The sequence below is a fragment of the Synchiropus splendidus genome, chromosome 6 (genome assembly GCF_027744825.2).
Source record: "Synchiropus splendidus isolate RoL2022-P1 chromosome 6, RoL_Sspl_1.0, whole genome shotgun sequence".
Lineage (NCBI taxonomy): Eukaryota > Metazoa > Chordata > Actinopteri > Syngnathiformes > Callionymidae > Synchiropus > Synchiropus splendidus.
In genome coordinates this window covers 267,606-287,500 of record NC_071339.1, presented here as the reverse complement: position 1 = coordinate 287,500, position 19,895 = coordinate 267,606, and the positions used below count along the sequence as shown (strand labels likewise).

General features: G+C 59.4%; 4 protein-coding genes across 5 annotated transcripts in view; 2 read left to right on the top strand and 2 right to left on the bottom strand.

The window, feature by feature from the left end:
- cntn2 (contactin 2) overlaps window positions 1–8,582 on the top strand; it is a 17,581-nt gene extending 8,999 nt beyond the window's left edge. The window contains exons 12-22 of one of the 2 annotated variants that reach the window (XM_053869382.1): window positions 2,502–2,677; window positions 2,995–3,115; window positions 3,189–3,347; window positions 3,416–3,565; window positions 4,020–4,090; window positions 4,720–4,954; window positions 5,026–5,141; window positions 5,209–5,395; window positions 6,477–6,589; window positions 6,647–6,815; window positions 6,907–8,582. In XM_053869382.1, the coding sequence (XP_053725357.1) occupies window positions 2,502–2,677; window positions 2,995–3,115; window positions 3,189–3,347; window positions 3,416–3,565; window positions 4,020–4,090; window positions 4,720–4,954; window positions 5,026–5,141; window positions 5,209–5,395; window positions 6,477–6,589; window positions 6,647–6,815; window positions 6,907–7,025 (1,616 nt within the window). In that variant the 3' untranslated portion in view covers window positions 7,026–8,582. The remainder of the gene's footprint in view (window positions 1–2,501; window positions 2,678–2,994; window positions 3,116–3,188; window positions 3,348–3,415; window positions 3,566–4,019; window positions 4,091–4,719; window positions 4,955–5,025; window positions 5,142–5,208; window positions 5,396–6,476; window positions 6,590–6,646; window positions 6,816–6,906) is intronic. The other variant, XM_053869383.1, reaches the window with a different exon arrangement.
- Window positions 7,904–10,364, bottom strand: LOC128761245 (acidic mammalian chitinase-like). The gene is made up of 12 exons (XM_053869392.1): window positions 10,234–10,364; window positions 10,113–10,157; window positions 10,021–10,047; window positions 9,731–9,935; window positions 9,603–9,659; window positions 9,305–9,470; window positions 9,045–9,169; window positions 8,857–8,980; window positions 8,617–8,799; window positions 8,444–8,560; window positions 8,244–8,376; window positions 7,904–8,187 (listed from the first exon to the last, which is right to left on the bottom strand). Exons 2-12 carry the CDS (start codon window positions 10,135–10,137, stop codon window positions 7,922–7,924), a joined length of 1,428 nt encoding a protein of 475 aa, XP_053725367.1. The 5' UTR covers window positions 10,138–10,157; window positions 10,234–10,364; the 3' UTR covers window positions 7,904–7,921.
- Window positions 10,365–12,935: 2,571 nt separating this feature from the next.
- akr7a3 (aldo-keto reductase family 7, member A3 (aflatoxin aldehyde reductase)) lies at window positions 12,936–16,491 on the top strand. The gene is made up of 7 exons (XM_053869395.1): window positions 12,936–13,355; window positions 14,899–15,086; window positions 15,148–15,252; window positions 15,315–15,411; window positions 15,477–15,576; window positions 15,643–15,772; window positions 16,104–16,491. Exons 1-7 carry the CDS (start codon window positions 13,070–13,072, stop codon window positions 16,263–16,265), a joined length of 1,068 nt encoding a protein of 355 aa, XP_053725370.1. The 5' UTR covers window positions 12,936–13,069; the 3' UTR covers window positions 16,266–16,491.
- On the bottom strand, window positions 15,391–19,759 carry mrto4 (MRT4 homolog, ribosome maturation factor). Its single transcript, XM_053869396.1, has 8 exons — window positions 19,652–19,759; window positions 19,525–19,583; window positions 19,352–19,455; window positions 19,202–19,283; window positions 17,177–17,244; window positions 16,951–17,102; window positions 16,579–16,655; window positions 15,391–16,509 (listed from the first exon to the last, which is right to left on the bottom strand). The coding sequence occupies exons 1-8, from the start codon at window positions 19,677–19,679 to the stop codon at window positions 16,366–16,368; spliced, it is 714 nt and encodes a 237-aa protein (XP_053725371.1). The 5' UTR covers window positions 19,680–19,759; the 3' UTR covers window positions 15,391–16,365.
- Between the last annotated feature and the right edge of the window lie 136 nt (window positions 19,760–19,895).

Here is a 19,895-nt window from a genome sequence, read left to right as displayed (position 1 = left end):
TCAGCCTCTCTAGCTCTGTGGAGCGAGTTCTCCACTGCGACTCCGACCAATCTGTCCTGGTTACTGTGCACTCACGGTGCTCGCACAACCTCTGTGCCGCTCACGCTCGACCTCTCTGCCCGTCACTGGCCCGTCCTTCTGCCCGTCACTGGCCCGTCCTTCTGACGCTCACTGGCCCGTCCTTCTGCCCGTCACTGGCCCGTCCTTCTGCCCGTCACTGGCCCGTCCTTCTGACGCTCACTGGCCCGTCCTTCTGCCCGTCACTGGCCCGTCCTTCTGCCCGTCACTGGCCCGTCCTTCTGACGCTCACTGGCCCGTCCTTCTGACGCTCACTGGCCCGTCCTTCTGACGCTCACTGGCCCGTCCTTCTGCCCGTCACTGGCCCGTCCTTCTGACGCTCACTGGCCCGTCCTTCTGACGCTCACTGACCCGTCCTTCTGACGCTCACTGGCCCGTCCTTCTGCCCGTCACTGGCCCGTCCTTCTGACGCTCACTGGCCCGTCCTTCTGACGCTCACTGACCCGTCCTTCTGACGCTCACTGGCCCGTCCTTCTGCCCGTCACTGGCCCGTCCTTCTGACGCTCACTGACCCGTCCTTCTGACGCTCACTGACCCGTCCTTCTGACGCTCACTGGCCCGTCCTTCTGACGCTCACTGGCCCGTCCTTCTGACGCTCACTGACCCGTCCTTCTGACGCTCACTGGCCCGTCCTTCTGCCCGTCACTGGCCCGTCCTTCTGACGCTCACTGGCCCGTCCTTCTGACGCTCACTGGCCCGTCCTTCTGCCCGTCACTGGCCCGTCCTTCTGACGCTCACTGGCCCGTCCTTCTGACGCTCACTGACCCGTCCTTCTGACGCTCACTGACCCGTCCTTCTGACGCTCACTGGCCCGTCCTTCTGCCCGTCACTGGCCCGTCCTTCTGACGCTCACTGGCCCGTCCTTCTGACGCTCACTGACCCGTCCTTCTGACGCTCACTGGCCCGTCCTGACGCTCACTGGCCCGTCCTTCTGACGCTCACTGGCCCGTCCTGACGCTCACTGACCCGTCCTTCTGACGCTCACTGACCCGTCCTTCTGACGCTCACTGGCCCGTCCTTCTGACGCTCACTGGCCCGTCCTTCTGCCCGTCACTGGCCCGTCCTTCTGCCCGTCACTGGCCCGTCCTGACGCTCACTGGCCCGTCCTTCTGCCCGTCACTGGCCCGTCCTGACGCTCACTGGCCCGTCCTTCTGACGCTCACTGGCCCGTCCTTCTGACGCTCACTGGCCCGTCCTTCTGCCCGTCACTGGCCCGTCCTTCTGACGCTCACTGGCCCGTCCTTCTGACGCTCACTGGCCCGTCCTTCTGACGCTCACTGACCCGTCCTTCTGACGCTCACTGGCCCATCCTTCTGACGCTCACTGGCCCGTCCTTCTGCCCGTCACTGGCCCGTCCTTCTGACGCTCACTGGCCCGTCCTTCTGACGCTCACTGACCCGTCCTTCTGACGCTCACTGGCCCGTCCTTCTGCCCGTCACTGGCCCGTCCTTCTGACGCTCACTGGCCCGTCCTTCTGACGCTCACTGACCCGTCCTTCTGACGCTCACTGGCCCGTCCTTCTGCCCGTCACTGGCCCGTCCTTCTGACGCTCACTGACCCGTCCTTCTGACGCTCACTGACCCGTCCTTCTGACGCTCACTGGCCCGTCCTTCTGACGCTCACTGGCCCGTCCTTCTGACGCTCACTGACCCGTCCTTCTGACGCTCACTGGCCCGTCCTTCTGCCCGTCACTGGCCCGTCCTTCTGACGCTCACTGGCCCGTCCTTCTGACGCTCACTGACCCGTCCTTCTGACGCTCACTGGCCCGTCCTTCTGCCCGTCACTGGCCCGTCCTTCTGACGCTCACTGGCCCGTCCTTCTGACGCTCACTGACCCGTCCTTCTGACGCTCACTGACCCGTCCTTCTGACGCTCACTGGCCCGTCCTTCTGCCCGTCACTGGCCCGTCCTTCTGCCCGTCACTGGCCCGTCCTTCTGACGCTCACTGACCCGTCCTTCTGCCCGTCACTGGCCCGTCCTTCTGCCCGTCACTGGCCCGTCACTGGCCCGTCCTGACGCTCACTGGCCCGTCCTTCTGCCCGTCACTGGCCCGTCCTGACGCTCACTGGCCCGTCCTTCTGCCGCTCACTGGCCCGTCCTTCTGACGCTCACTGGCCCGTCCTGACGCTCACTGGCCCGTCCTTCTGACGCTCACTGGCCCGTCCTTCTGACACTCACTGACCCGTCCTTCTGCCGCTCACTGGCCCGTCCTTCTGCCCGTCACTGGCCCGTCCTTCTGACGCTCACCGTCCACTGCACCTGCTCCACCACTGCATGTTTAGCATTGTCTCTTCACAAACTGTAAACACTGTTGTCGGCCGTGGCGCTTTGTGGACGTGTGACGCAGGTGTCCGTTTCAGGATGATTTGTGCGAAAGCCTGGCATGAAGCGCTGACGCTGAAGCTCCTCCCGTGTGTCCCACAGATGCCACCAAGATCACGCTGGCTCCTGCCAATGCTGACATCAACCAGGGAGAGAACATCACGCTGCAGTGCCACGCCTCCCACGACCCCACCATGGATCTGACCTTCACCTGGGCGCTCAACGGCGTTCTCCTGGACCTGGAAGACTCCGCCGGACCCTACCACCGGGTGGAGGGGGTGAGTGCAGGGATGTGCTGCTCCCGGAAAGTCACCGTGCAGAGCTGACTGTGACGCCTTCAGCCAAATGTTTCATCCATCCACTTCCGCCTCATGGGACCAGTGTGAACCCAAACTGTGAGAGTGGAGAGATGAAAGTCACTCTCTGATGCAGCTTGAGTCATGCCCACATCACCCATGTGACGTCAGTGAGGTGGAAGGATTTCGATGCCGTGAGACATGGCTCTGCAGCGGCCGGCGGTGGCCTCTCTCACCGCCAGTGACCCGACACTTGCCGCTCATCTCTCACAAGGTCTCTCTGTGGCCTGCTCTTCCAGAGGGAAACCATCGGTGACCTGCTCCTGGTGGACGCCCAGCTGAACCAGGCCGGCGTGTACTCCTGCACCGTGCAGACGGTGGTGGACAGCGCCTCGGCTTCTGCCAAGCTGGTGGTCCGAGGTCAGTCGTGTGACCCCAGACAGCAGACCCGCGCAGCTGGCTGCTAACCGCTGGGATTCTGTGCTGCGTGCAGGACCCCCGGGACCACCTGGAGGTCTGCTGGTGAGGAGCATCGCAGAGTCTTCGGTGGAGCTCTGCTGGAGTCGTGGCTATGACAACCACAGTCCGATCGGCAAATACGAGATCTTTGGACGCTCCTCGCTGTCGGCTCAGTGGAAGCAAATGAGAACAGGTGTGAGAGCAAGCGCCTGGTGTGAAGGCTGGACCCTGATGGTCACACTGGCTCACTCTGATCTCCAGAGCCCCACAACATCGAGGGGAACGCAGAGGCGGCTCGCGTGGTGGGACTGGTGCCCTGGATGGACTACCAGTTCCAAGTGGTTGCCAGCAACATCCTGGGCAGTGGAGAGCTCAGCATGCCGTCTCCAACCATCCGCACCCACCAGTCAGGTAAGATGGTCTGCTGAGAAGCTGCTCTCGCCTCCGCTCCTCTCGCTGTTTCACATCAGAGTGAGATGGAGGACGCCCACCCAGCGGTGTGTGGCTCATTTTCCCCGGCGTCACCTGAGCAAGCTGAGGGTCGGGCATTTGTCAGTCCGGTGTGGAGAACTGAAGTGGAGATCAGGTGCTGAAGCCTCGCGTGAAACCTCACTGATGCCAACTCCCTCACACTGGTGCTGTGCTCATCCCAGTGTAGCAGCTGCAGCTCTGCTGTGTTGTGAAAACCTTCCCTCCTCCATGAAACAGTTCGCTGAACTCGGGCTCAGCTCCGCTGCTCTGTGCCGCCCACCTTGCCACCGCCCCCTGCTGGCCAGCCACGTGACCGACAGTGCGAGCAGGAGCGGGTGCATAGGTCAGCGGACGTGGTGTCAAGTCAAACATGCCTGCTGTTTTTGGTCCGCAGCTCCAGCCGTGGCCCCCAGTGGACTTGGTGGTGGAGGAGGAGACCGCAGCGAGCTCATCGTCACCTGGACTGTGAGTGACGCGGACAAGTGTCTCTCTGATGAATGTCTTCCTGTTTGATGGCGAGTTCATGTTGAAGATGAAAATGGTTGGAGATGAAGGCAAAACTGGGAGTGAGGGGACCATTCATGTGACGTCACCAGGTGCTGGCCATAGATCCGCTGGTGATGGAGGAATCATTGTTGTTATGAAGCGAGTTCAGGCAGAGAAGCCGAGGATTTGTCTGGAAACTCCAGTCACATCATGCAAAAGAGAAGTGATCCCACCCAAACAGTGATTTCAAGTCAGTCCACACATCAATGAAGCATGACCTATTTTGCCGCCTCTTTCTGGACACACGGGAAACAAACAGCCTGGCAACAGAACAAGCCAGTGTCAGTAGCTGCAGTGTTTCACCAGTGAACAGGGAGTTTCTACAGGACTTGAAGCACCAGTGGCCCAGGCTCCTGTGGTGCTGTGAACCACGGTGCCGTGGCCAGAGAGAGGGTGAAGAGCACTGGTGTATATGCCCCAAACCGTGATAAAAACACGCCCACAAACATTGCTTAGCTTGAAGTTGCACGTGCAAAGTGGTAGCAGTAGTCGTGTTCCTCTGTTTTTCTCTGACCAATACTGTCCTGCCTGCATGCTCCTGTGAACAGCCCATGGCCCGAGAGTACCAGAACGGCGACGGCTTTGGCTACGTCCTGGAGTTTAGGAGGAAGCAGGAATCATCGTGGAGCGCAGTGCGAATCCCACACGTGGAGTCCTGCCGTTTTGTCTACCACAACGCCACCCTGACACCATACACTCCTTTCGAGGTGAAAATCAAGGCTTACAACCAGCGAGGCGAAGGGCCGTTCAGCCAGGTTGCCGTGGTCCACTCAGCAGAGGAGGGTGAGCCACATGAGTGTCACTGAAGCTGCGGCAGCATCACGCACCACACTCTCAACGCCTGACGTCCACAGAGCCCACGGCGGGGCCGGTCTCCGTCAACGCCACGGCCCTGTCAGCCTTCGAGATCCAAGTGTCCTGGGACTCGGTGCAGGACGCGGGTGCCAGCGGCGTTCTGAGGGGGTACGAGGTGAGGACGGCGGTGAATCCCGTGTCCAGCGCAGTGGCATCCAGGACGTTGCTCTCCGTCTCCACAGATCCGCTACTGGCGGCAGCACGAGCGCGAGGCGGCGGCTGACCGGGTGCGGACAGCCGGCGTGGAACCCTCCGCCAGAGTGTCGGGGCTGCGACCCAGCACCAGATACCACGTGGCCGTCCTGGCTTACAACAGCGCCGGCACCGGACCCATGTCTCCTCGCACCACTGTGACCACCAGGAAGCCACGTACGGTTGCCACTCACACTCACAGACACTAGGGGGCGCTCAGCAAGTAGAAAAACAACTGGTGCTGAGGTCTGCAGCGACGTTTGACGCCCTCCGGGTCTCTGGCTGCTGGGAATGCAGCCGTGACCGACTTTCATGTGTCTACAGTCTACGGTGTGGCCAGGACGGCGAGGTGAAAAGGACTAACTTTGCCGCCAGTTTCACGCAGCAGCCTCTCCTCGACAGTGCATTTCAATGGGGCTGGACTGCCATGCTTCCGTGACAAACTTGGAAAGTGCTACAGTAATTCTGAGCACATTTACCAGAGAGGACAAGTGTGACTGCACAACTGGAGGTTGTCATGTTTCTGCGCCCCACTGTTTGACCACAATGGCACTTTACAAACGCAAAACCAACTTTGTTCTATCCTCCGCTCCACTCGCACCAGCTGAATTGCTTCACTCGAACCTTTCCATGTTTGCCAAATCTCTGCTTCTTTGAGGCCGATTTGTGGGCCAACGATACGACTTGGCTCCGATCCGTTTACTAGGGCGAGTGCGGCTGCGTTTTGAGCTTTTCGCAGAGTTTCTAGACCAAAGTTTGGAGGAGCTGCGAGCCGCTGAAGTAGAGTGATGAATCCTCTTCCCATTCATTTTCAATGGGAAAAATGGGTCAGAAAAGTGGAATGTCCCGGGCATTCTGGCACCTGGGTCTGAGAAAAGTCATAGCAGGCGACTCCCAGTCGTTTTGGCTTTGGAACCAACGCTCTGGGAGGAGTAGAAGAACAGCATGGTGAAACGTGATCATGAGCTCGCACTCTTGTGAAGCGGCTCCTCCCACAGTAGGAGTGCAGCGGGCCATGGTCCCACACAAGTGTGTGATGAGACCTGAGGCATGAGCTCCAGCCCCGGGCAGCATGGCGGGCCGACTCTCGCCAGCCGGGGGCAGCAGCCAGGTCCCATGACACCATGGTGTGTAAACCTCGTGCAAGTGTGAGGGGCCTGCTGTGGCTCTGCTGCCACTAGCCTTTGTCGTAGCATTAGCTTCAGTGCCGCCACCGTCTCGGCTCCACGCCGCGGTGATGCCGCTATCTTCCTTTCAGCTCCAAACCGGGCCCCGGGGAACCTGTCGTGGATGCCTGTGGGCTCCTGGGTCAGCGTGAGGTGGGACCCGGTGCAGGCCCAGCAGAACGAGTCGGCAGTCCTCGGCTACAAAGTAAGTCTGCGGCGGAGCGAGACTCAGGGTCGGGAGCTGAGGCAGACGTGTCTGCAGGTGCTGTGGAAGCACGAGGGCCAGACGGCGCTGAAGATCCTGGACAAGTGGAAGACGTCCGTCAAGCTGCCGCTGCCCAGAGACAAGGACTATGTCATGCTGGAGGTCCGGTCCTGGGGCGAGGGCGGGGACGGACCGGCTCAGGAGCTGCTGGTGTCCGGCGACACAGGTGAGTGTGTTTGTCAGTGTGATGGAAGTCTTCTGCCTCCGTGGATGTCAGGGCTGCAGCCATGGTGCCATCCCTCTCCTCTGCCTGGTAGGGACCAGCATGATGCTTCAGAACCAGGCCTCCTCCTCCTCCTCGCCGCCGCCGCTGCTGTGGGGGCTGCTGCCGCCGGCGTGGCTCCTGCAGAGGCTCAGCTCGGAGCTCCACCTGTAGCAACGCTGGACCGGCTCATTCTTCAGTTGTTTTGACTTGTGAAGGACTCTCACTGTTTACCAGAGGAAGAGCTCTCCTGTTGTCCATCTCCTGCACAGTTTCTTTGTTTTACAATAAAGACACCGAGCTCCTCCTGCAGCACGTCTCCAGGACCGTGCCACCACAACAGGGCTGCAGAGGATCACACTGGTGGAGTGTCCCAGATGAGGCTCTAGAGGTGGACCTTGGCTCATGATGAGGTGCTGAGGCCTGGAGACTGCAGGGGCCACGCGTGGGCCGAAACAACCTTGAGGATAAACAGGCGGTCTGATGCCCCGCGGCTCCTCACAGGCCTCGCTAGCCTCATTTCCAGCGTGGCTAGCGATGCTACATGCTAACAGAGTGGGGAGGCGTGTGGTGAACGATCCGGTCTGTCAGCGACCCGAGTGGTGGAGGAGGCCCTGGCTGCTCTTTCCTCATCTCCGTCCACCAGCAGGAGGCTGCGCCCGGGTCTGGCTCCGCCTGACCGAGCCACCGACCCCACGCTGCTGACCAGATCCTGCCTGTGTCTGACCAGGAGACCTCAGAGTGGACAGGTCCGCTTCTCCAAGAGACCATGCTGGATCCGGGCCTCGGTTCCCATGGAGCGTGTTTCGTATTCATATTGTTCATGTTGTTGTTTTGGTGTGTAGTGTCATGACGACACGCGGTGAGTTCGGACCAAGACACTGGTGAAACTAGTTGAGACTATGATGAACCAGCAGAGTCAGCGTTGCTGCGCGCTTCACCTGACCCTGGGTGGCAGCAGCTCGCCGCCCCAGTGGTGGCAGGGGAGCCGGTTTCTGGGCTTCAGTGAGGAGACTGACAAACAGCAGGAGACCAGGTGTTCAGCAGTGGGTTTATTGTGACCAGCGGCCTCAGGGCCAGGTGCAGCACTTGCAGGCCTCGCCGAACACGGTGCCGTTGCCGCACCTCTTCTCGTAGGTCTTCCCGTTCACGCACTCGTAGAAGGCGGCGGGGTCCTCTGGGTGCGGGTACAGGCCGTTGGCTTTGTCGGCGCAGAAGCCCTGGCCGGGCACGGGGCGCGTGGTGGTGGTGCTGGGCCGGTGGGTGGTGGTGGTGCCCGGCCCTCCGGTGGTGACGCTGGGTTTGGTGGTGGTGGTGACGGGCAGCGGAGGCAGGTCTAGCAGAGGGCGAGGGCTCAGACGGGCTGGGACGCTCCCGGGCGGCTCGGCCTACCTGACTGGACCAGCTTCTTCAGGTGAGCCAGCAGGGGGTGCTTTCCCTCCCCACAGAAGTCGCCGTTGAAGTCGTCCAGGTCCAAGGCCCACACGAACACGCCGCCGAACTTCATGTCCTTCACGTAGCGGACCTGTGCGAGGCAGAGCCAAACTGAGAGGCCGGCGTTCTCACCGGCGTCCGCCCCGCGCGCCGCTCACCTTCACGTCGTAGCTCTGCCGGTTGTCGTATCCCACCCACTCGCTGTTCTTGCTGGCGTACGGCACCTGCTGGTCGTCGATCCACTGCACGGACGCTCCCTTCAGGAAGGTGCAGATCTGCCGGCACGGGACGCGTCAGCTTTCCTTCTCCGTGACTCTGGGACGCTCCTCACCTCGTAGTAGGACCAGAAGCCGGCCTCGCGGGTGTAGGGTCCGGCCACCGCCGCGCCGCTGGCCGGGGCGCCCACGCCGCTGCTGGAGGTGCTCAGGCGGAAGGTGCGGCCGTAGGTGGCGAAGCCCATCCTCAGCTTGTCCACCGGCGTTCCCTGGTCTCTCCAGTACCTCATGGCGTAGTCCTGAGGGAGGCGGGGCCAGGCTTGAGAGGGGGCGGGGCCAAGGGGGGCGCCACTCACCGTGTTGAAGTAGACCAGGTCACCGGTGTCATGTGAGCCGCGGTACAGCGGGCTGTTGTGTCCGGTCACCGTCTCCCAGGTCCCGTGGAAGTCGTAGGTCATCACGTTGATGAAGTCCAAGTACCTGCGGAGGAGCAGCGCGTCAGTCCGCCTGCCGCCACCGCCACGCGCCCGACCCCCCGCCTCACTTGGCGATCTCTGCGATTTCATATCCCGCGTCGATGGTCCCCTTGCCGGCCGACACGGCTGCCGTCAGCATGAGCCGAGGTCGGCCTGTGGCCTTGGCCTCGGCAGCGTAGGCCTCCACCAGCTCCTGCCGCCGGAGGGACAGCACCCGTCACACACGTGCGCCGCTCTCCTTGTGGGGACCTCTCCTGGCCGTCACCCCCTAACCAGAAGCGGCACTCCGGACCCTCAGGCTGAGGGCCCCACAAGGCCTGACACGCACCTTGCAGAGCAGCGTGAACCTCCTCTTGTCCTCGGGGGGGCTGCCACGGGAGCCGGGATACTCCCAGTCCAGGTCCAGGCCGTCGAAGCCGTGGGTCCTCAGGAACTTGATGGAAGACTGGATGAAGGTCTGGCGGTTGGCTGGAGTGGAGACCATGATGGAGAACCTGAGGAGAGTGGGCAGCGTTACGGGCTGGAGTCATGCTCTCAGAGACGCCGGTGGATCTGAAGAAGCAAAGCCCAAGGCAGGTGACTCAGACCCGACCCGGAAGCTCGGACTCGTCTGCGTCTGCACTCACTGAGTGGAGCCGAAGTTCCATCCCCCGACGGCCAGCAAGGTCTTCAGGCTGGGGTTCCTGAGGAGACAGAGCCGTGAGAGGCCAGCAGCAGCAGCACCAGCAGGAGGAGCTTCCGAGCCGACACCAACTTGCTCTTCAGGCCGTTGAAGGCCTTGTAGAGCGTCTCGTCGTTCCACTCGTAGGTGACCAGCTGGTTGCTGGGGTTGATGATGGAGAAGGCGTAGATCAGGTGGGTGCACAGGAAGGGGTCCACGTTCTGGGGCATGTATTTGCCAGCGCCGGGTCGGTACTGGGACCAGTTGGTAAAGTAGCAGACCATCTGCGAGGAGGTTGCTGAGGAGCGGGACAGAGGAGGTTACCAGGTGAGGGCGGGCTGAGAGAGAGAGAGAGAGAGACGCAGGGCGGGGCGGGGCCTTACCTAGGTGGCACACCAGCAGGCACAGGCCTGGAGACAGGAGACGCACAGGTGAGCCTGAGGACACAGGTGAGGGGGGCGGAGCCGGAGCTTACCTGCCACAGCCGTCAGCTTGGTCATCCTGGCGTCAGAGTCTGGTCCTGTCCAACACAGAGAACACGGTTCTTCACATGCCGCTCATCCAGAGGAGCCTGGGAGGGAGGCGGAGCCACTTACCCCGGGGTCCGCGGTGCAGAACCCAGAGCGCCGCTCCGCGCTCCCTTTTATGCGGCGTGGAGGGGGCGGAGCCCCGGGGCAAGGGTCGCCAGCAGGTGATAGAGAACAGGTGCGGCCATGATGTAACCTTATTTATGGCATTAATGAGCCACGGCCCGTCGGCCGGTCAAGGTCACTGTTCCCCCAGAGCTCTGGCTCCAGGTCCGGCTCCAGGTTCGGGACCGAGTCCAGGTCTGGGTCCAGATCCGGGTCCAGGTCCGGGACTAAGCCCGGACCCAAGTCTGGGCCCAAGTCCAGTTCCCGGGACCAGGTGAGGGTGGGCTGAGAGAACCCGGGTTCGGGCTTGGTTCTGGGCCCAAGTCTGGGTCCGGTTTCAGATTCAAGTCCGGGTCCAGTTTCATGTTCATGTTCATGTCCGGGTCTAGTTTCATGTCCATGTCCAGGTCCAGGTCCAGGTCCAGGTCCAGTTTCATGTTCATGTTCATGTTCATGTTCATGTTCATGTTCAGGTCCAGGTCCAGTTTCATGTTCATGTTCATGTTCAGGTCCAGGTCCAGGTCCAGTTTCATGTTCATGTTCATGTTCATGTTCATGTTCATGTTCAGGTCCAGTTTCATGTTCATGTTCATGTTCATGTTCAGGTCCAGGTCCAGGTCCAGGTCCAGGTCCATGTCTAGTTTTATGTTCATGTTCATGTTCATGTTCATGTTCATGTTCATGTTCATGTTCATGTCCAGGTCCAGGTCCAGGTCCGAGTCGCTCCATGCTGCACCACTCACGCCAGCTCTCAGTGACTTGAGACTGGACTTGGTCACCAGACTTGTGTTTACATGACTGACTTGGTGCCTGAGCCTCAGGTCACCAGCCGACCGACGAGACGCGTCTGACTCTGTTTGCAACATCACAGTGGGGAGCAGGTTCTTCAGGGCCAGGTCAGGCGTGGGACCGGTGACCGCGGGGCCCGAGGCCGCAGCAGCGGCGGAGGCAGGACGGACCGGCTGAGCTGTTGTGAAACAGCTGACCGCAGCTGGCCAATCATTCATGAGATTGAAGCGGCTCTTTGGTCTTATCAGCTTCTGCGTCAGCGCTTCTTATCAGAACCACAGCAGCAGCAGACGACGACGTAACAGCTGCCGATCAAAGGCACGATCTCCCGCCTCGCTGTCTCGCTCAGATGGCGCCGGTCCAGTTGGACCCGGTGATGACTCAGCAAGTCAGTCAGCAAGCCTGCTGAAGTCCTGACCGGAGCAGAGGGCGCTGCCCTCCAGCAGAGGGCGCTCCTGCTCCAGCAGAGAAATAGCTGCATATGTTCCCTGGCAAATGAAGACAAATGTATCTGGAGGTGTTGAAGTGCCTGCTGTGGAGACTGTAGTGATTTCTTGTGCGATATCGAGGAGAAACAAAGCTCCGTACGTGTCAGCCAGTCACGACCCGTTGTTCCGCAGACTGTGGAGAAGAACGGACATAAACTTCGGAAACGATACGATGACCAACATGGTGTTTAGTGGAAATAAATGCTACGCATGTGGTAGGAAGCGCCTTGAAATCCTTTGTTTCACTTTCCTCTGGCTCACTGAAACATTTCAAAAGACACGGTAGAAGCTGGATGTGACGTCATCACCCCGCGGCCGGTGGGACACCTCCACCTGGCCAGGAGCAGGCGCCCTCATCAAGCATGTGGCCCAGGTGGGTGGGGACAGCAGAGGCGGGCCGGGACCTTCGTGATCAGCGGCGCCAAGAACAAACGGCTGGTTTCTCTTCACCGAACTTGAGCTTAGTTTCTTCACCTGGAGTGGAACGTGTGCAGAGACAGAATCTGCCGTCGCTGATGCCGACCTCTCCACAGGGGGCGAGTCACGTGGCCGAGGCTGTCAAGCTGACGGATGGAAAAGCAACCTCACAGACACAACGGCGGTGCACTTTAATGTTGTGTTATCACTGTTGACATCACAGCGAGACAGACAACGTGCTGGAAAATGATCACTGTTACCGGACCCGCTTGATCAGTTCCGAACCGTGGTAAGGAACCTCCGGGTGTGTGACTCGCGCTGGTGACAGTGTGCTTTCCAACAGAAAATCTCCGGGTCTCTGCTTGTTGGACCAAGTGTATTCTGTCTCACACAAGTTTTGGTGCTGCTCTTCCACACGCTCTCGCTGTGGCACGCCCCTCGCATTCACACACGCCCACCTGCGCAAAACCGGCAACATCACAAAGAAAACTAAAATATGCACCAGCTCTCCCATGACAACAAATAAACAATTCCTCCGCAGTGTCTTTCCATCAACAAACCACAGACACACTTCTGTGGTTTTTCTCTGAATGTTGCCTCTTGCCACACAATTCGAAGCAACGCATGTGGGCCGCAGGGCAACGCGCATGCGCACACCTCCCGTCAAAGCCGAGTGCGTGACGTTTTGTGACGTCAGGCGACTGAGCTTGCGAGTCGACATCGGTCCGGCGTCAAACCTCAGTGGGAGTTCTTTGTGTTCTCATTTATTTTCCCCGCAAAAAAGTGGTTAAACTGCGAACATGATTTGAATGGTTAAAACAAAAAAAGACCGCGGGGAACACGTGTCCGGTGACGGGTGCGCGCCGCCGCCGCCCTCACTGAAGCCGAGGTCAGTGCAGTTTTGCTGACCTCGTGTGGTCATGGTGGGAACTGCAGGAGCTCTTCGCTTGAGCAACAGTCAGGTGAGTGATGATTGACAGCTGCTGACAGTGTCCGGCGAACTGTGACCGTCCTCCACCGCCTCGCACCTTGTTCACCCAGTCACGGGGTCAGGCCGCTTTAAGACTTCCGGCCTGACCTTCGACCTCTGCTGCAGCTTCGCTAGCATGTTAGCTGCCGCCGGGCCGCGCGCACTCGCCAGAACTTCCACTGTCGCAGGCGCCCGTCTGCGCAGCTCGGCGCCTCGGAGAGACATGTGCGCGAGCCAGAGCCCCAGACCAGCCGCGACGCTGCTGGGAACCATGGCCTTCGGGGCTCGCGCCGACGCCCAGCAGAGCCAGGAGATGGTGAAGGCCTTCCTGGCGCGAGGACACCGGCACCTGGACACGGCCTTCATGTACGCGGACGGAAGGTCCGAGGCCGTCATTGGAGGGATGAGTCTGCCCGACACAGGTAACGCGCCGGCTCCTCTGGTGTCGCTCTGACGGGAAGATTCCGGTCCCACGTGTGTCGCGGGGTCAGATGTGCGTGCGTGAGAGATGACAAGGAAAGCACAGGGCTGTTATTTCTCTGTCAACTGAAGGTGCGCAGCGTGGAAACGGAACTATTTTCTATGTGTGCAACTGAAACTCTTCCGACAATTCAAGACTCAGTTGCGTTCAGTGGGGCCGCAGATGGAAGTGCTCTAGGTGGCCAAACATTTAGGCTACTGCCGCAGCGCTGACCTCCTCCTTCTCCTGACCACCTCCTCCTCCTGACCTTCTCCTCCTGACCACCTCCTCCTCCTGACCACCTCCTCCTCCTGACCTTCTCCTCCTGACCATCTCCTCCTCCTGACCACCTCCTCCTCCTGACCATCTCCTCCTGACCACCTCCTCCTCCTGACCATCTCCTCCTCCTGACCTTCTCCTCCTGACCACCTCGTCCTCCTGACCTTCTCCTCCTGACCACCTCGTCCTCCTGACCTTCTCCTCCTGACCTCCTCCTCCTCCTGACCACCTCCTCCTCCTGACCTCCTCCTCCTCCTGACCTCCTCCTCCTGACCACCTCCTCCTCCTGACCTCCTCCTCCTCCTGACCTCCTCCTCCTCCTGACCTCCTTCTCCTCCTGACCTCCTCCTCCTCCTGACCTCCTCCTCCTCCTGACCACCTTCTCCTCCTGACCACCTCCCCCTCCTGACCACCTCCTCCTCCTGACCTCCTTCTCCTCCTGACCACCTCCTCCTCCTGACCTCCTTCTCCTCCTGACCACCTCCTCCTCCTGACCTCCTTCTCCTCCTGACCACCTCGTCCTCCTGACCACCTCCTCCTCCTGACCTCCTTCTCCTCCTGACCATCTCCTCCTCCTGACCTCCTTCTCCTCCTGACCTCCTTCTCCTCCTGACCACCTCGTCCTCCTGACCACCTCCTCCTCCTGACCTCCTTCTCCTCCTGACCTCCTTCTCCTCCTGACCACCTCCTCCTCCTGACCATCTCCTCCTCCTGACCATCTCCTCCTCCTGACCACCTCGTCCTCCTGACCTTCTCCTCCTGACCTTCTCCTCCTGACCACCTCGTCCTCCTGACCTTCTCCTCCTGACCACCACCTCCTCCTGACCATCTCCTCCTCCTGACCACCTCCTCCTCCTGACCTCCTTCTCCTCCTGACCACCTCCTCCTCCTGACCACCTTCTCCTCCTGACCTTCTCCTCCTCCTGACCTTCTCCTCCTCCTGACCACCTCCTCCTCCTGACCATCTCCTCCTGACCACCTCCTCCTCCTGACCACCTCCTCCTCCTGACCATCTCCTCCTCCTGACCTTCTCCTCCTGACCTTCTCCTCCTGACCACCTTCTCCTCCTGACCACCTCCTCCTCCTGACCTTCTCCTCCTGACCATCTCCTCCTCCTGACTTTCTCCTCCTGACCACCTCGTCCTCCTGACCATCTCCTCCTCCTGACCACCTCCTTCTCCTCCTGACCACCTCGTCCTCCTGACCACCCCCTCCTATGCCGCCAGTGAGCCTGGCCACCAAGGCCAACCCCTGGGAAGGGAAGACGCTGAGCGCCCAGAGCGTTCGCTCCCAGCTGGAGGCCTCCCTGAAGAAGCTGCAGACGGACTGTGTGGACCTCTTCTACCTGCACGCTCCCGACCACCAGACGCCCATCCAGGACACGCTGCGCGCCTGCAACCAGCTGCACCAGGAGGTGAGCAGAGGCGGCGGCGGCGCCGGCCGTGGATCCCTGCTCACACTGCATGACCTTTCAGGGGAAGTTCAGAGAGTTGGGTCTGTCCAACTACGCCTCGTGGCAAGTGGCTGAAATAGCCTCCATCTGCAGGCACCAGGAGTGGGTGGTGCCCACGGTCTACCAGGTAACCCCGCCCCCCTCTGCTGCGTCTCCTCTGAGCGCTGAGCCCACGCCACCCTCCCGCAGGGGATGTACAACGCCACCACCAGACAAGTGGAGACGGAGCTGCTGCCCTGTCTCAGGCATCTGGGCATGAGGTTCTACGCCTACAATCCTCTGGCCGGTAGGGGGCGCCGTCGTCAGCGCGGCACAGCCGAGCGGCCTGGTGACCACTCCTCCTGACTGCAGGTGGCCTCCTGACGGGGAAGTACCACTACACGGACCAAGATGGTGCCCAGCCTGAAGGGCGCTTCTTCGGGAACAGCTGGGCGGCTGCGTACCGGGACAGGTGGGTTCGGGGAGCCGCCTCCGCCCAGCGCAGCTGGCGTGCTGACTCTTCGTCTTGTGACGACAGGTACTGGAACGCCAGCCACTTCCAGGCCATCCAGGTGGTGTCGGAGGCGCTGGAGACGGCGTACGGCGCAGGCCGACCTTCTCTGACCTCGGCCGCCCTGCGCTGGATGTACCATCACTCGCAGCTCAAGGTAACTCAGTCTCAGACCCTTCGTGACTGGCCTCGCTGAGTGGGTCTTTAGCTCTGCTCATGTTCTGAAGCGCGAACGACCGCTTCCCTCAGACATTTGCTTCCTTGATCTTTACACCGCACACACCAGAGTCAAAACGCCGCTCGCTTTTATCTGACTTTGTGGGGAGCAATTCTGGGCTAAACACTGTCCTTGTGGGGACCATATGACTCTGTGGGGACACTTCAAAAATAGCTAGCCCTGGTTGAGGTGAGCGGCTGGGGAAAGGGGTGATGGTCCCCAATACAAACCTGTGTGTGTGCGTGCGTGCGTGCGTGCGTGCACGTGGCAGGGGGACCTGGGAGACGGCGTGATCATCGGCATGTCCACCATGGAGCAGCTGAAGGAGAACCTGGCTGCGGTGGAGCAGGGCCCTCTGGAGGAGAGCGTGGTGGAAGCCTTCACAGCAGCCTGGAACCTTGTGGCCCACCAGTGTCCCAACTACTTCAGATGAAGCGCCTCTGAAAGAGCTTTAATTCACTCTTCAGGCCTGAACATCCACCACAATAATAAAAGACACGCGTGACGCAATCGTTCCAGTCTCTGCAGAAGTTTCATTCTTCATCTTCCTCGTCTTCATCCTCCTGCATGGCTGCCTCCTCCTCCTTGCCGCTGAGATTCAAAAACTCCCCCGTCTCCGAGTTCCACACGGACTTGATCTGCACCTTGAACTCCGCCATCTCGATGCCCAGCAGTTTCTGCAGGAGAGTGAAGCAGCAGCAGTGGTCAGCTGCGGCGGGTGGAGACCCCGAGGGCCGGACACCTACCAGGAGGCGGGCCTGCTCGGGCGTCAGCGTCTCCCCCTCCCTGCAGACCTGGTAGTCCTGCAGCAGCGTCACCACCCCTGCAAGAGGTCAACGCCGCCCAGTCACATGACAAGTCAATATCTTGACTGTGCTGATCCCATGGTTTCATGTCACATTTCACAAGGTTTGACATGTCTGCTCACAAATGACATCAAGAGGAATGAATCACTTGAATGGGCCCCGGGTGCCTTGGCACTGGGGAAGGCGGGCCCCAGAACAGAAAGGTCCAGAGCAGCTACACGCCTCAGTGTCTGAGGTCACGATCCCACCGTCGGCGCCGTGACAGGCCGAAGCCCCTGGGCTCAGAGGACACTCCCCAGGAGCAACACTGACCTTTCTTCAGAGCGGTCGGGAGCCCCAGTTGCCGCAGCTGGGGCTCCATGGAGTGAGTGAAGTGCTGGAGGGGCCCAGCGTCCAGCGTCACGTCCATCTGCGCCTGGTTCCCTGAGCGGGCGTAGTCCGTCTCTTTGAAGTGACTGAAATACCTGAGAGAGAGAGAGAGAAGCTGTGATCAGACGGCGGAGCCTCTGTGAGCGGGCGCCGCTCCCGTGCCACTCACTCCTGAACATCCTCTGTGGTCTTGTTGGTGAAGAGCACGCCCACCTCTCCTCGCAGCTGCCTGCTCACCTGTGGGCAGAGAGAAGCCCCTTCACACCCAAACGCCAGCCCCAGCCTGGAGACCCCCTCCTCCAGCACACGTTGGGGCGTCACAGCGGGCCGGACAGGAGGACTCGTTTCATCTCAAATGATCTGAATTTCGACAACAGGCTCTCGCAGCAGCACAACTGTGCTGTGTCCACCATTTTCCTCTGCATAAAACTGTTATCTGGAACAATGAGTCGCCACACCTGACTGACTGACTATACGAAGAACTTCTCAGATCCAAACTCCTCCTCATAAAGAGTGATGGAATATTCCTCACACACTTTGAAAGGCAAGAGACTCTCTTCACTCACGGTATCAACAGCAGGAGTCACCATCACAACAACAAACATACGAGGAGTCCTTTCTACTGCTCCTCCTCTTCCCCTGACATTAGCTGGGAACAACTCGACTGCTCCCACATAAAAGCTATTACAATAAAACCAAAGACGTTTGACACAAGAGTGACCCCACCAACACACGTCGATCAAGATTCACCAAGACACACATGCTGAAGCAGCAACCTCCTCCATATGACGGATCTGTTCATGAGGACATCCCTATTGAAGGTGTGACCTTGTTCTCTTTGTATCATGTTCAGTGCTTTGGGGAAGACAGACAAACGGCAGCGTTCTGGCTTTCAGAAACTGCCAGTCAGTGACTTTTTTACTGCGAGCAGAGGGGAAAGCCATGGCATCATGAGAAACAAAGACACTTCAACACACCACTGGTACCAGGAGCCAGGGCTGGTCTCAGCAGGGATGAGGGCCAGCCGTCTCTGAGGCCTGGACTCCAGGGACAAACCTACTCTTCATCAGTCTGGCTCCCGGGCTCTTGCTGGCCTCGTCATGGAGCACATGCTTCTTTCTTCCAGGGACCTGTGCACACTTTCTGTTCTGTGGCGAGTTGCGTTCTAAGCTTGAAAAGTGACTTCATCATCCCCAAACATCCTTCCAGTTGAGGTCCCTGCAAACATGCAGCCCCACATCCTCACTGACTGGACGTCAGCAGGTTTTCTCCAGGCAGCGGTCTCAGTCAATCTCATTGGGACGGCACCAAACAAAAGCTCCGGCATCACCCCAGTTTCATGGTCCATCACAGAGCATGGCTTTCATCCACAGTCCAAGAGGGCTTTTCCTCAGCCTGCCGTCACCTTGGTTTCAGGTGTTTGTGATGGTTTTAGTTTAGCATTTCAGCATGTGAATCCCATGTCCTTCAAGTCTGGTCACAGACGTTGACTCCGGTTTCCTCCCAGTTGTTCCTCCCCTGTTCTGCCGTGTGCTTTCATATTGCCTCAGTGTGGCGTCTTGACTCGCTGATCTCTTCAGTTTAGCTCGGCAGTACACTTCCCTTTAGTAACCCTCTCATGTTGTTTGTGCTTGGTCCAGATTTTAGACACAGCTGACTCACTCAGAGTGGTGGGAGAGAGTTTGGTGTGTGACGCCACACGGCTAACAGCTAGCTAGCATGTGGGTTAGCACGCCGCTCACTTGCTGTAGATGCAGTCAAGTGTCCTGGGTCTCTCTCCTCCTGAGAACAACCAGAACTGAACTAGTCACTAGCGACACTCAACACATGGTTCCTGATTAGGACTCAAATAAGACCTTTGGATGTGGATCAGATGTTTTATATGGGAGACACGTGTGTAGAGTGAGGATTTGAACTCCTTCTCAGGGACCAATAAAGAGCTCCGTTCTAAAGCGCCGCAGCTCTCTCTGTGCACTGTTTGATGCTTCATGCTTCACAGGGTTGATACATGTTCCTGGATCATGTGTCAGGGTTTTAATATTGATCATGTCTGGTGTGGGAGCATCACAGCGAGAGGATTGAAGCAACTTTAGGTTGAACAGAAATTCAAAACAGCTCCAGACAAAGGTCATGGCCACTCGTCGACAGCAATAGTCATCACATATAATGGTGAGCGGCCCCGTCACCACCTTACCTTGCACAAGTTGTCCCGGTACTCGTCCGTCTCTCCCTTCCCCAAGGCCACCACCATGACCTTGTTCTTGCCAAAGAAGAACCTGCGCGGACACCAGGGACAGATCAGGCCGCCGCCAGAGCCAGGTCCCGCCGCGGCGCCCTCGCTCACCTGCTGTGCTTCCACGCGGTTCGGATGTCCTTCAGTCTGCTGTTCCTCATGTGGGCCACCGAGAAGATGAACAGGCGCTTATAGGTGTCCACGCAGGAGCGGAGCTGCGGAGAGGACATGGGCGGTGAAGTGGCCGCCGAGCGTGCGTGAGACAGCGAGGGAAGACGGCGCACCTCTTGGATGAGTTTCTGTTTGGACTCGAGCCCCTTCTTCACCGTCCGAGTTAAAGACACTGCGAGAGGAAGCGCGCAGCACGTGCGTGTGAATGCAGGCAGAGAGGACCGCGGCGAGAGCGTTTACCTTTCTTGTCTCTCTTCGACTTGGGCATGGCTGCTGTCGCTCACGGTGGCTCCAGCCGCACGTGTGACGGGCAGGACCCCGAGCGCTTCCGTCAACTGAAGGTGTCCGCCTCGTGCCTGAATTAAAAAAAAACAAAACAAAAAATGTCATCAACATAATAAACCTGATGATCAAATAGATGTCATTGCAGCCGAGGCTTGAGTTCGATGTGAATTATTATAGGGAGGCTGTAGTTCTCCTAAGT